General features: G+C 44.6%; 1 protein-coding gene across 3 annotated transcripts in view; it reads right to left on the bottom strand.

Moving 5' to 3' along the window:
• Positions 1-398: 398 nt before the first annotated feature.
• Positions 399-15966, bottom strand: part of LOC127444913 (neuroligin-4, X-linked-like) — a 622028-nt gene continuing 606460 nt past the window's right edge. For all 3 annotated transcript variants that reach the window (XM_051704571.1, XM_051704570.1, XM_051704572.1), the window contains one exon: positions 399-2927. In XM_051704571.1, the coding sequence (XP_051560531.1) occupies positions 2039-2927 (889 nt within the window). In that variant the 3' untranslated portion in view covers positions 399-2038. The remainder of the gene's footprint in view (positions 2928-15966) is intronic.

The raw sequence follows: 15966 nt of genomic DNA, 5'->3' as shown, positions 1-15966 counted from the left end.
GGCTCGGCTCACGCGCTGATTCAGCGTGCAGTGTGCACCAGGCGTTATTTAGACCATACATGGGCTCTGTGTGTCATATCCAATATAATGTAAACAAAGACTGTACTTCTTAACAGTTTGAGTTGTAGTTTGAGCAACTTTTGGGAGCAAGCAACATTGTAGACACCAAAAACAACAGTCTGTGCTTCCACACTCTAGAAAAAAATTTAATAAAAAAAGATATAGGCAAGAAGGCGAAACGATGTATCATTCATTAAGAATGAAATTGGGATGCAAACAAAATGTGCAATTATTGATGAAGGAAACAACATCCCATTGATGTCTACATCATCCTTGGTGCATGAAAGCTAGAAAATTAAGTAAATCTGAAGACACAAGTTTAGAAAATACTGTGGTATTTTATTAAAAATGCGGCAGAAACAGTTTATACAGGTGTCCAGCCAGAAATATCATCTATCACTTAAGGCAAAAACTGCAAACAATATAAGACAAACTATTATTTAGAATCCTACATTGTACCCTTGTTGGACTGACAATTAAAGAACCAAGGGCTAAAATGGACTGATTTAATATAAAAATGTAACTTTATAAACTCCCACGTATTTTATTTTTTTAATTCTTTCTTTGAAAATCTTTTGTTATAGGATGCAGAACTAAAAAATGTCAGGGGTATTTTTTGTTTGCTTTTATTTATTTATAGTAATCATAGTTGTTTTTATTTACACTCATTCACTTATGTTTTAACCCATAATATCACAAGCCTGGCACAATACTTTACGTTTTGCCAGCATGTTACGAATAGAAATATCTAACATAATTTTTTTTTTACAAATATATCCAACTAATATACATAGATACCTAAATCCAGTGCCTGTGTTTTTAATAGATATTTTTAGCTATACAATGCTGGTCACATATGAAGCTCAGGCAGTGATGATACAGATTAAAACAAAAAAGTATTTAAACAATAAAGAGGTTTATGCAGGTAAAATGAGTAGGTTGTGAGTACAAGTTGCTCTGATTTGTGACTACCCTCCTCCATCCAAACCCCAAGATTACATGTAATGAGACAAATCTCTATACATCTTAAATTGGCAACTTCACCCAGCACTGTAATGTAATTAGAGGCAATCTTTCTTTTTTTTTAGCTCTGAATGGGGTCACTGTATGGGGTCATCAAATGTAAAGCAGCAATCAAACATGCAATATTCGTCAATCCTAGGGACAAAGGAACACTCGAATGATTGGCATGGATATTTGGAAGCTTTAGAATACGAATGCTGTCTTTTCTTTTATTTCTTTTTCATGTGTATAGGTTGTTTAGCACAGGATTTCAAAAAGAAAAAGAAATGATAGTGACTGTACGTATATTTACACACACCTTAACAAAAGTGTAAGCTTAGTAATAGTCATATTTTCAACTAAACAACAATAAAAGCTTTGTAAATATTTCAATATTTGTATTTGACTTAAGTATTTACATTTTTGTCATCTTTACATATTTCGTTATAATTACATTTCAGGCTGGGATTTTTTAATTCAGTCCACTTGTTTGGTATGTGACAACACTCTCAGAAAATAATATTAATGTGTTTGCTTGAAATATAGTTATCATAATCCATTGCTCTCTTTTGCTCTTGGTATATGACATATGGTATGGCAAATACAAAGCTTTGTCAGATACTGTACAGCACTCTTTGTTGTTTGTGTGTATATGTTGTCTATACAAGCAAAACTGTCCCTCAGAAAAAAAGTTCTTCTTGTCTTTTGGTGTGAAGTCCCCTGCCCTAAACAAACTTGGCTCCAAATAAAGTATTACTTTAGTAACATTCTTTTTATTTATTTATTTATTTATTTATTCGCAAGTAGGTCATATTTGACTTTCATATATTCTGCAAGAAGGCTTAATAGGAAAATAACATCTCATCCACCAAGATAAGTCTTAGAGTGGAACAAAGTCAGCACAGTTCACCATGACAAATAAAGGTCCTTATCTTTGTGCCCTTGCAGACCATGTCCTAAAGTCCACTGCACAAAGCTATACCCTGGTGGTGGAGTGACCATGGGGCAGGTTGGTACTGTTCTGACTACCTCCAAATGTGTTAAAATTGTGCAGGGGCTGCATTCCGGCTAGTGAGTTAGGAATCATTGTTATGGTACTTGGTGTCATGAGTGGGATGTCATCAGGTGAACGTCGCAGAGTAAGCGTATAATCGGCCGGGCAGGTAAGATGAAGCGTATCGTGAACTTGAAGAGAATCACACTCATGATGGTGCTCATGCTCCATTTGCTGATGTTTCATCTGGAGTGACATCAACTCCTCACTCTGCAGATGCGCTATGTCATTAGCGTTAGCTGCTGCATTAGCCGGTGCAGAGTTCAGCTGCGGACTGGGCCCTCGTCGGTTGGACTCATGTCGCCGCTTATCTTTCTTGTAGTAGAGGGCAGCAAAGGCCAGAATGTTGAGGAAGAGGAGGGAAGCACCCACCGCGATAGTCACGCTGAGCTCAGTGGAGTAATCTCGCTTTGTCTCAATCACCACCGCTGAGTCATCACCCAGATCATTTCCTTTGCGTTGGTCTGTTGTTTGTTTGGTGTTTGCAGGAGGAACTCCAGGATGACGTGTGGTGGATGGCCATGTTTTACCTAGTCTCTTAGTATAAGGGAATGGGGTGGTATCCTGAGGAGGTATCTTAGTCGTGGTTGAGACATACTGAAATAGTTCATTGATGTTATGAAGATGAGGCACTAGCTCCAACCAAAAGGCAACCTTAGTCGCACGATAGTGATCTCTCACCCTTGGCTTTAGCCCAATGTGTAGGTAGAGCTGGTCTTTGGGGTTGTATTTCGACCAGGCCACTTCCTCAAAGCGGTTAGGCTTAGTGTGAATGAATTTGGTGTCTTGTGGAACTGGCTGATTTGGATCCCTAAAATGAGAATAAAAAATTATCAATATTTGCTTAAAATCTTTAAAAAAAGTATTAGGCAAAAAAGTATTATAAAGCAAGCCTACATACACAGACCCATAACAAAGAACTCACATACACCATGTCTAGAGCTCAGGGTTGTACAGTATCACAGTTTTGCTCGCATTTGTGATTAACAGTTATGATATGCTATGACAAATTTTAACACATTTGCAGTGAAGCTATATGTGCCATTTCTGCCTAAGAGGAGCGTTGCATTAAAAAACATGTGCAATGAGTCTGATGTCTGCAATGCTATTGCCAAATCTTGTGCATTCAAACCTTAGCGGGTTGCTGTGGATAAGTTTTCTGGGTCGCAGTATTGTTCCTTATGCTGGGTGTTGGTTGCACAACTGCGTTCAAGAGTCGCACATTAGTCTGTGCGCACTGCGCAGAAAGAGATAAAAACGCGAGATATTATTCTTTTTGCCCTCAAAGTCTGCAAACATCTAGTTGTTCCATTTTCCCGAGGACGAGTTTAAACAGTGGTGCTTTTGACTCAGAAACACTGAATTCAGCATGTTCCTGAGATTCAGAGAAACATCCGTTACTCTAACATGCTATATTATCTATCAAAGGAAATACATCTGTGGTTGTGGGGGCTGATGCCTAGTCCAGGAAATTATAAGGGTGTTGCAGCACCATGATTTATCTTGTAATATTTATAATAATAAAAATATATACAGTAATTATATCAAATAAGTCATTAAAAATATGACAGAACAACACAACAATTTTAGTCCACCTCCAATGTGTGCTAATGAATTTTAATTTGTGCTAATTATTTTTTTTTGTTCACTAGAACCATTGTTAACACCTAAAAAGTACATGTATAGCCCTGCAATAGACAAATAATCAATTGCAATTCAATTGCCTGTCACGTACACAGTTCCCTATCTGTCACTCACTCGACGTTGGTGTCGATGTAGTGACACTAGGGGTCACTCTTGGGAGCCCGAAACACCTCTGGTCTTTGATAAAAGGCCAATGAAAATTGGCGAGTGGTATTTGCATGCCACTCCCCCGAACACACGGGTATAAAAGGAGCTGGTATGCAACCACTCATTCAGATTTTCTCTTCGGAGCCGAACGGTCATGCTCACTGAGCTGAATACTACTGTTCATTCACCTCTGCTGGATCTGACGGCGCATTTCAGCTGCTTCTCCCTCCTCTGCACTGGTGCACTGCAGAGAATGCCCCTGGGTGCTTCGGCAGAAAAACTAGAGAGTATATTTTCTGAAAGAGCATTTTTCCCCTCTAAAAGAGTATATATTTCTCTAAAAGAGTGCACACAAGGAACGTCTTTTTAAAGACGCGTCTTTTTAAAGATGCTTTTCCGATTGTGTGTTATTCCTGGTTATGCTCGTTATCTCTCGCCTTCTAACGGTCACGATCAATGTCTTTCGTGTCTGGGCACTGCTCACGCGGAGACAGCGTTCGTGGATGGTCATGTTCTCATTGCGAGAATATGTCCATGGCAACGTTGCGGTCGCGGCTCGCCTTCGTAAGAAAGCGAGCCACCACAGAGGCTCCCACCTCGGTCCTTTTACCCACGGGTTTGAGTCCAGCGCGGCTAGCACTGGGGGCGATTTGGGGTCCCCAATGGGACCGCCTCCGCCGGGTATCCCCCCGCGGACCTCCCATTCCCCAGCACGCTCGTCTGCCCCGATAGGGCTTCCGGGTGAGTCCGCCGGCTCGTGTCATGGCGAGTTCGACCTCTTATTCGGAGCCCGCGAAAGTGATGAGCTCTTGAGCACAGCATCGGAGAGCGGGCTCGTCCAGTCGGAAGCCTCAGCTGGGCTCCTCCCTTCGGGGTCGATCGCCCAGTCACAGGCTGATGCGGAGATGACGACATGCTTTCCCGGGCAGCCGCGAGCGTCGGTTAGAGTGGCTCGGTGATTGGTTCCTGGGCTCGCGGCGCCCCGCCCCATTCCTTTCTTCCCGGAAGTGCATGAAGAGCTGACAAGGTCGCGGGAGGCACTTTTTACTGCCCGGTCCCGATCTTTTCAGCTTCCCCACTCTCACTACCCTCGATGGTGGGGCGGCCAAGGGTTATCCCCCGGTGGATAAAGGCGCTCGCGGTGCACCTATGCCCGCAGAGCGCCGCTACCTGGCGCGGGTGCCCAAAGCCCCCGTCCAAGGCCTGTAGGTTTACGTCGTTTCTGATGGCCAAGGCCTACGGTGCCGCTGGACAAGCCACCTCCGCCCTGCATGCCATGGCTCTCCTGCAAGTCCGCCAAGGCGCTAAAGGAATTGCACGAGGGTAGTTCCGCCCCAGGATTGATGCAGGAACTGCGCTCGGCGACCGACCTCGCTCTCCGAGCGACGGAGGTCACGGCGCGGCCTCTCGGGCGGACGATGGCCAAACTAGTGGTCCAGGAGAGCCACCTTTGGCTCAACCTGGTCGAGATGGGTGAGGCCGACAAGACACGATTCCTTGCTGCCCCCATTTCCCAGGTGGGCCTATTCGGCGACACCGTCGAGGACTTTGCCCAGCAGTTCTCGATGGTAGAGCAGTAGATGGATGCTAGCCGGCATATCCTGCCCTGGCGCGGCTCAAGATCCCACACCCCATCTACTCATCGCCAAGGGCGTCCCCCTGCGGTGACAGCACCGGCTCCCCTTCCGCCTGGCCCCGGCATGGAGCCCACTGCAGGAAGCAGACGCCACCTGTCTCGCGGCTGCCCAGAAGCCGTGAAAGGCTTCAAAGCGCCCTTGAGACGGGCGACCCAGGGACAACGAAACCCGCTGCTCTGGAGCTGGTAAGCAGATCTTCGTCTTTTTGTTACCTTTTGCATTTAATTGCGCTGCAAGCCCAAGTGGCTGCAGTACTCAAGAGCTCAGCAAGAGTGGTTTCCTTGTTCCCTGGGTCACGTATCCGGTGTGTACGGCTGGCATCACGACCACCGTCCACCACTCCATTTGGCAGGTTGGCGCTCCAGCGGCAGTCTCCCGCCCTGAGCGCCCAGCTGTGGCACAAATCCACCCCTGATATGACAGTCTCCACTGGTCACGAGGACAGGCCTCTTCCTCCCCCATCCCAGGCTGTTCCGGGGGTGGTCACAAGGAGCCAGGTAAGTGCTTCGATGTCCTCGGACTCAGCACGGCCACAACGTGGTGTGGCACCACAAGCTCTGCCCTGCCGCGAGGCCCCACCTGCCGGTACATCTGATGACGTTGTCCCTTTGGTCCCCCTTGTGCGGAACTTGGACACATGGCTTGCGCCTTCCAGTCCATCACGAGGGCTGGTCCGGACCATCCGACTCAGCTGCACGATTCACTTCGCCGGGCATCCGCCCAGGTTCAGCGGGGTCCACTTCACCTTGGTGAAAGACGAAAACACTGCTACCTTGCGCGGAGATCGCTACTCTCCTTCGGAAGGACGCGATAGAACCTGTCCCTCCAGCCAAGATGAAGAAAGGGTTTTACAGCCCCTGCTTCATTGTACCGAAAAAAGGCGGTGGGTTGCGGCCAATCTTGGACCTGCGAGTACTGAACCGGGCTTTACACAGACTCCCGTTCAAGATGCTGATGCAAAGACGCATTCTAGCGAGCATCCGGCATCAAGATTGGTTCGCAGCGGTAGACCCAAAGGATGCGTACTTTCACGTCTCGATCCTTCCTCGACACAGACCCTTCCTGCAGTTCGCATTCGAGGGTCAGGCATATCAGTACAAGTCCTCCCTTTCGGCCTGTCCCTGTCTCCTCGCGTCATTACGAAGATACGCTGCCCTTGCCCCATTAAGGGAGGTGGGCATTCGCATTCTCAACTATCTCGATGACTGGCTAATCTTAGCTCACTCTCGAGATGTGTTATGCGCACACAGGGACCTGGTGCTCTCACACCTCAGCCCACTAGGGCTTTGGGTCAACTGGGAAAAGAGCAAGCTCCTCCCGGTTCAGAGCATCTCTTTTCTCGGTTTGGAGTTGGACTCAGTCTCCTTGATGGCGCACCTTACGAACGAGCACGCCCAGTCGGTGCTGGCCTGTTTGAAGGCGTTCAAACAGAAAACAGCGGTTCCACTGAAACTTTTTCAGAGGCTCCTGGGGCATATGGCATCCTCGGCGGTGGCCACCCCACTCAGGTTGATGCATATGAGGCCAATTCAGCACTGGCTCCAGACTCGAGTCCCGAGACTGGCATGGCGCCACGGGACACACCGCGTGGCCATTACGTTGGTTTGTCACCGTCTTTTCAGCCCTTGGACCGACCTCTCGTTTCTACGAGCAGGTGTTCCCCTAGAACTGGTCTCCAGGCGCGTCGTGGGCTGGGGCGCTGTTGGCAACGGGCACACAGCCGCCAGCCTCTGGACAGGTCCGCTGCTGCGTTGGCACATCAACTGCCTCAAGTTACTGGCAATTCTGCTCGCCCTGCGGAGGTTCCGGCTGTTGATCCAGGGCAAGCACGTGCTAGTTAGGACAGACAGCACGGCAGCGGTAGCATATGTCAACCGCCAAGGCGGTCTGCGCTCCCGCTGTATGTCACAACTCGCCCGCCGTCTCCTCCAACAGCGTCAGCAGCACCTCAAGTCGCTGCAAGCCACTCGCATCCCGGGCAACCTCAACACTTCGGTGGACGCGCCGTCACAACAGGTTACCCTCAAGGGAGAGTGGAGACTCCACCTTCAGGTGGTCCAGCTGATTTGGAGTCGATTCGACAGGCACAGGTGCACCTGTTCACCTCCCAAGAATCCTCCCCACTGCCCGCTCTGGTACGCCCTGACCGAGGCCTTCCTCGGCATAGACACGCTGGCACACAGCTGGTCCCCTGGCATTCGCAAATATGCGTTTTCCCCAGTGAGCCTGCTTGCACAGACCCTGTGCAAGGTCAGGGAGGATGAGGAGAAGGTTATCCTGGTAAGCACCCAACTGGCCCGCCCAGACGTGGTGCTCGGACCTCACGCTCCTCGCGACAGCTCCCCCCGGGCAAATTCCCCTGAGGAAGGACCTTCTTTCTCAGGGAAGGGGCACCATCCGGCACCCGTGCCCAGACCTCTGGAATCTCCATGTCTGGCCCCTGGATGGGACGCGGAAGACCTAAGCTGTCTCCCACCTGCGATGGTAGACACGTTCACTCAGGCTAGGGCTCCCTCTACGAGGCGCCTGTATGCCTTTAAGTGGCGTCTGTTCGCTAAGTGGTGTTCTTCCCGTCGGGAAGACCCCCAGAGATATGCAGTCAGATCAGTGCTTTCCTTCCTGCAAGAGAGGTTGGAAGGGAGGCTGTCCCCTTCCACCTTGAAGGTGTACGTTGCTGCCATAGCAGCACACCACGACGCAGTCGACGGTAAGTCCTTAGGGAAGCATGATCTGATCATCGGGTTCCTAAGAGGCGCCAGGAGGCTGAATCACTCCAGGCCGTGCCTCGTTCCCTCATCAGAACTCTATAGTTTTTCAGGGTCTACAGAGAGCCCCCTTTGAGCTTTGAAGTCAGCTGACCTTAAGGCACTCTCCTTGAAGACTGCCCTCCTGACTGCGCTCACTTCCGTCAAGAGGGTAGGTGACCTGCAAGCGTTCTCTGTCAGCGAAACGTGCCTGGAGTTCGGTCCGGGCTATTCTCACGTGATCCTGAGACCCCTACCGGGCTATGTGCCCAAGGTTCCCACCACTCCTTTTAGGGACCAGGTGGTGAACCTGCAAGCGCTGCCCCAGGAGGAGGCAGACCCAGCCCTGTCGTTGCTGTGTCCGGTGTGCGCTTTACACATCTATTTGGATCGCACGCAGAGCTTTAGAGTCTCTGAGCAGCTCTTTGTCTGTGTTGGTGCACAACGGAAAGGAAGCGCTGTCTCCAAGCAGAGGATCACCCACTGGCTCATTGATGCCATAACTATGGCATATCTTGCCCAAAACATGCTGCCCCCGGTAGGGCTACGAGCCCATTCTACCCGTGGTGTAGCGGCTTCTTGGGCCCTGGCCAGAGGTGCCTCTCTAACAGACATTTGCAGAGCAGCGGGCTGGGCAACACCCAACACCTTTGCAAGGTTCTACAACCTCCGGGTGGAACCGGTTTCGTCCCAGGTAGTGGCACGCAACACAAGCAGATAAGCCCGGGATAGCCGGCCGGGTGTATCGCTTGCACATAGCGCCTCCCACCTCCTTTTGAGCTGAAGACGTGCGCTGTTAATTCCCAGTAGTGTTCACAAAAGTTGTTCCCTGGTTGACTTCCTCCGAGCCCTGTGGCAGTCGAGTTTTTGGAGAGACTCGCTGCTGGCCCAGTACACGTGCTAACTAAGAGCCCAGTTCTGGGGTAGGTGCTCTGCATGTGGCGGTTCCCTGTAAGGCTAACCCCATGCGATCTATATCTTCCGCTAATTCATTTCCCTGCTGGCAAACTGCGTCTTCCTTGGGCAGAGCCCCTCTGCCCCAGTCTCCATGTTGTAGTAATGCCTCCCCCATTGGGCAGGATCTACCTTGAAGGCTCTCCACATGGTTGGAAAGACCATGTGATGTATTCTTCCACTTAAATATCCCCCCCTCTTTGGGGCGAGGTGTGGTCTCCGCGGTGTCCTCCCCTTAGGAGGGACACCCCCCGACTAGACCTGGTGGCCCAGTCGGATAATCCCCCTTCTCTTTTAGGGAGTGGAAAAAGAGAAGGGGAAAGAGGCCACTAATGGGTTAAGCCTGTCTCTATCTCTGGGTAGTCGACTTGTCCCCAAAAAGGGCCGTTCGACACTCATAACTGTGTTGGGGGAGGTTACGTGTCGACCTGGTGTGCTGGCTATGAGGCACACAGCAGTCTGCCCAACACACACCGCCAGTTCACGTAACACAGTTCAGCCTTGTGGCGTTTTGTATAGGGACCCCTAGTGTCACTACATCGGCACCAACGTTGAGTGAGTGACAGATAGGGAACGTCATGGTTACTGGTGTAACCTCCGTTCCCTGATCGAGGGAACGAGATGTTGGTCCCTCCTGCCACAACGCTGAACTACCCGCTGAAATGGCCGGACTTTAAATTGGCTCCTCAGCGTAAAACCTGAATGAGTGGTTGCATACCAGCTCCTTTTATACCCGTATGTTCGGGGGAGTGGCATGCAAATACCACTCGCCAATTTTCATTGGCCTTTTATCAAAGACCAGAGGTGTCTCGGGCTCCCAAGAGTGACCCCTAGTGTCACTACATCGACACCAACATCTCGTTCCCTCCATCAGGGAACGGAGGTTACACCAGTAATCATGATGTTTTATTTACCTCACAATGGTCTAGTCACTAGGAGATGATGTCTATCTAGGGGTGGGCAATATGACCAAAATCCTATATCACGATATGAGTAATTTTATATCATGATAATGATATATATCACGATATAGTTAAATTTTTCTGAAAATTCAATATTTTTTTTATTATATATTAAGCCATGTGGCAATGTGTAATTTTGAGTAATCCAGTCAGTGAATTAAATACTTTATAAATGAATGGTTTGTTTCCTACGGAAGCCCTGAACCGCAAGGTGAAAAAAAAAAAAAAGTGTCTCAGTTCCTTCTAAGGTCTTAGATTTTTAAGTCTTACATTTTTTTCTCTCTTACTAAAATTAGTTTTTCTCTCTTCAAAAAAATTTGTATCTTCAAAAAAAAAAAAAAATTCTCTTAAAAAAAATTTTTTTTTCTCTCTTCAAATTTATTTGTATTGTTTTTTTCCTCTCTTCAAAGACCACCAATTTGTTTGGGATGAACACTTTACATCGGCGTAACTGTCTAGCTCATGTTTAGACAGACCACAATATTTGGATATTTATTCGACATTCTTCATCTGGAACTCTTCACTTCTGCAGTAGACAGTGTGTTTCAAAAGCATAGACAACTTGTTATATTAAAATATATTATTAAATATATTAAATATATAATCGCACAAAACAGCTGCGCGTGTTTGGATGGGAGGCATGTTTGGAGCGCGGGAAGAATGTCATTGAATTTGCTTTGACGGTGGCTCAAGCAAAATTTCATGCCGCAGAAGCGGAACAGTGTCGTTTTTCCTCGCGTTCTAGACAAGCTTTTCATCTAATTACACGTGCAGCTGTAAGTGAAAAACTGTGTTTCATTATTTCTAACAGTCTCACGTGAAGCCTTGACCACTGATATATATGGCGCACATGGATATATCGACATGCACAATGTACAAATCTTGCAAATTGCTAATATCTGCTCGGTATCATGTTTTCTAAACCAAACCAATTGAACACCACGGAGGACGCACTTTTTCCTTCATAATCTCCTCTCATCTTCTCATTCAAATGAATTTGAGGAAGGAGCAGTCCCTCCGCCTTCCTCCATTTATCCAAATGAGTGTGTAATGCGTGCGTGTTATGTGCTGTACACATTTCTCGTGTGGCAATTTTACTTTACTTTGATAGAGACGATAATACAAAATGTATACCGGTTGGCAAATTTCTACTGGTTTATCATGTCTACCGTTATATCGCCCACCCCTATGCCTATCCATCAGTCTTTTCATTTAATTTCATACAGACCTAGTGCTGCTCAGTAATGCTGCTCAGTACAATTTCATACCTGACAAGCTTGAACAAAAAAGTACATCACTGTGTATTTGAACAGCCAATACTGGTATAGCTTTCCCAGCCACAAAAAAGAGCCTACCTGGTGATAAAGGTTTTAACTGGAAAGCCAATTTACCACTCCTACACATTATTCAGTCTGGGAGTAGCAGACAATCTAGCCGGGCATAAAAGGTTTCTAAATATGGAGATGAGGTGGTAAAACCAAACTGTTGTTTCTCTCAGTGCATTAGCACTGTCATGGTTTGTTGCTGGAGCAATAGCTTCACTCCTCAACAGAATTCACAAAAAGATTTGTTGGTTTAAAAAATTACTAGGGCTGGGCAATTTAGCAAAAAAATATTATCACAATATTCTTTGTCATATCATTCAATATCGATATTTATCACGATATACATTCACATTTGCACTTTTTTTTTTTAATTTCCAAGTTGGCAGAAGGAAAGAAGAAAAAATACATAAATCCTAAACAGTCAAACTAGTCTCTAAAAAACTGCATTGGGGGCCCAGAGACAGCCAAAGCAGTGGGCCTGAGGGATCTTCTACCAAAATATTAAAATATTTTATATTTACCAATCGAGTGCTGTTGGATATGAATGTTAAAAGATCATCTGTTTGTTTTGAAACATAATGACAGCAGTCCAGTTTTTTTTTTATTTTTTTTAATTTTTTTATTTTTTTTATATATTTTTACATTCAAATTATATATTTTTATATTTCTTTACATTCAGATACCCAAGTATGGGGACATAGAAGCCCTTGTGACTGAGGATTATCACCTACTTTTCAGGGGTATTCCCTGAGAGAAAATTTAGAAAATGTAAAAGTCTGAATGGACCATTTTTATATTTTCATTAAAGTGAGAAAGACTAGGCTACCAGCTAGTAATTTTATTGTCTTTCCTTGTCATCCATGCCAGAGATGATGACATCTGATTAATTTACTCAAAATTAGAACATAAATCTATTCATTTATTATTAAAGGCTCATAACATGCTGATTAAAAAAGCTAAATGTAGAAGGAAAAACGTTATGGTCTAAAGGCGCTTTGGAATCATGTTAACGTATGCACTGCCTCACGTCTACTCACATGCGGGGAAAAGAGTCAAAGTGTGGGGAGTGGGACAGGGCATAAATGAAGCATGTTCGTGATAGAGAAAAATATACAAGAATACAGCGCAGAAAGATCAGAGCTGGTGTACACTGCACTGTTGTTTTGTCGCACTGCTCACTAGAGACAATGAGAGCGGCACAAATGTTGTCAAAGTCTTGCGGTCTGGATGGAATCAATCCAGGGTCCAGACCACGGTGACTGGCGTAGCCTAATCGGTAGCAAGGCAGCTAACGTTAGCAACTTCATACAGTCTGAGAAAGCCAAACTGCTTGCATTTACAGAGACACACACCTGATCGTCTAGATGTAGAAAATTACTCAAAAGCTTATCATCGATAATGTGGATTTTTTTAACAGGATAAATATCAAGATCGTTTTATCGCCAACCCTAAAAATAACCATGATCATCTGTCACCTGGGTAGGGTTGCACCAGCTGTGAGTAAGGTCTCACTTAAGTTGAGATGTAAAGTTCACACAAAGGGCTTAGTAACTACTAGTTAGTTTGTGACTAAGTCAGTGCTTAATTTGGTTGCACCACCTGCTCTTAAGGCAAGATTTAGCTAGTAGGTCGTAAGCTCTCCGTAAAGTAATGTATAGTCACTAAATATTACGTTTACTTGTACTGATCCATTAAGCAGCCTTCAAATTTGTACACAGAGGTGTTAAAAATCTGTGAATTTGATGAGTTTGATCTTGTCATGGTTGATGTTCAAACCTTGTTTGCTCACATAACTGTCATAACCATTAGATCGGTTTCATGCTGAAGAAGTTTTTTACATAATGTTTTCTCCCATAAATTTAAATGCGTGTTATGCAACATCATCATATATGTCGAAAGGACTGAAGCCTGTCAACCGAAACATGAGCTCATTGATGTCATTAAATGAGTCTGCTTTTTAATTCCATCTGTGACTCCTGGTCTGAGGCTTCCGTAAATATTTAGTTTATACGTAGGGTTATGTTCTACTTAAGTTTAATGGTGCAAAGCTCACATATTTAATAGTGTGTAAATTGTGACTTAGTGCCCATTTACACCACAACTAGGCTAAGTTGTAACTTACATATAGCCAGTGCAACCGGACCCTGGTTATGACGTAAATGGGTCACAGTGCCTATATATATATATATATATATATATACACACACACACACACACATACATATATACATATACATATATATATATATATATATATATATATATATATATATATATATATAAAACAGTAATAATAAATTTCACAAGAAGAGCTATTTACCTACCAAAGCAATATGCAGCTCTTCAACTGCTGTATTTCAGATAAGAGCACCACTTCACAAAAGTGGAATAGTGTTCAAAATATACCCCATTACATACTCTCTGTCGTTGTCATTTATAGTATCACATATGACATCACTTATATAATCAGTTAGGTGTATTCTAAGGGGCCTCTAGGGGAAACCGTACTCTCCATGTGCACAACAAAACAACAAACAAACTAACAAATGGACAAAAATGAAAATGTAATATTTAAAAGACATCTCCAGAATTTGCACAGAATTCCAACTATATCTCTTATATCTTTTTGTTGCCTGAATTGTACAGATACACAAATTGCTCAAATATAAATATACACATATTCTGGGCACTGATATTTCCTTTAAATACAAAAGCCTTTTTCCATGGTTAAAGCCACAATGTCCTTAGACAGCATCAGGCAATGTTATGCTTCATTTCAGACAGTGAGTATACTTCTGAAATAAATGAACCCCATATTGATTTTCACTTTCATTAACAGATTTATCTCTCCCTTGAATATACTGTATTGTGAATATTTGATATATCACCCAGCCCTAAATAAAGCATACACAATAGAAAATAACTATTCCATAATGCTGTTAAACCTATGAAACTTGGATTTCTGTTCTCCCTGCTGTGTCCAATTGACTCACTTAAGACCAGCATTTGTTAATTTTCTCCAGTGCTAACATTAATGAACCATGTTTTGCTCCCTCCCGTCTGAGCATCAAAGCTTAACTGTAACAAAGAAGGGCTACAAAAGACATTACGTTGTTTGCATTCCCCCCTCGTAATTTATTTGTCCTATTTTTTTTTAAACACTCATAGAGACTGATATCAACACTGGAGTGTTTACCAGAGGCTGTAGTGACTCTCCTGCAAAGTGAGCATTCTCCAAGTGCTACTGAAATTGCTTTAGTTTTTCCTGCTCTGTTTTAAAGTACTTGCGCTGAGAGAGACACACTTAGCCAGAGGAGGGAGAGCAGCCTGACGTGAGGCTCTGATGAGCCTGCCAATCTATCTCCTGACACATAGGTATCAGTTGAAATGGTGCAAAACATCAGAACCCGGTCTGCCTATAAACAGCCCATGTGGTGTGAATACAGCCCTGAAAGTATGAGGGGCCCTAGTCACTTAAATTTCAAAGAATCATAATTGCGCCTAGAGACTACAATGGCAAAATGTACAGTGAAAAATTAGTTACAGTATATTTTGGTTTATTGTCACTCAAAACCAATTGGATCGATTCAGAAGACATTGATTAAACCACTGGAGTCATCTGGTATGACCTGAGAGTGAGCAAATTATAAGAACATTTTAATTTTTGGATGAAATATCCCTTTAAGAGCTGCTCTGGTACCAATAAAGGTACACTCCTTTTTTTTTTTTTTTTTTGTCGTTGTGGACTTACACTGACACCTAGGGGCATGGATGCATCTTTATTCAAATGCAAAAGTTTTCAGCAGGGCCGTTTCTGAGCATATGGGGGTTCCTAAGCGAAATCCTTATTGGAGGCCCTGGTTATATATATATATATATATATATATATATATATGACTGGAATACACTATGATCAATATGGTTTCAATTTTGAATTAAAGTTTATTTTGAAAAGTTAACTTTTGCTTATAGAGTTTGATAATATAAAATCTGTGGAGTGGTTAAAAAATTAGTTTTAATGACTTCAACCTAAGTGTATGTAAACTTCTGACTTCAACTCTATCTATCTATCTATCTATCTATCTATCTATCTATCTATCTATCTACATACCTACCTACCAACCTACCTACCTACTGTATATATCTATCCATCCATCCATCCATCTATATAAACACTTTGGCTTTGCCAGCCGCCCTGGTGGCTCAGGGACATTAAGTGCCCACTTATACCGTTTCTAGCTAGAAACAGCCCTGGTTTTCAGTTACCAAAGCCATCCTTTAAATGGATGGTCGGTGTGACAAGGTTGAGTCTTCAAGTTCTGATATGTGAGGAGACAGCAAATGCCACTAAAAATTATTTTGTTTAATCAAAACCATGACTCATTTAGCACAACTTCCTTAAATAGAAAGTGATGTTCCACATTGTGTGGTCTGAGG

The sequence above is a fragment of the Myxocyprinus asiaticus genome, chromosome 8 (assembly GCF_019703515.2).
Source record: "Myxocyprinus asiaticus isolate MX2 ecotype Aquarium Trade chromosome 8, UBuf_Myxa_2, whole genome shotgun sequence".
In the NCBI taxonomy this organism is placed as follows: Eukaryota; Metazoa; Chordata; class Actinopteri; order Cypriniformes; family Catostomidae; genus Myxocyprinus; species Myxocyprinus asiaticus.
This window is presented reverse-complemented; position numbering and strand designations above follow the sequence as displayed.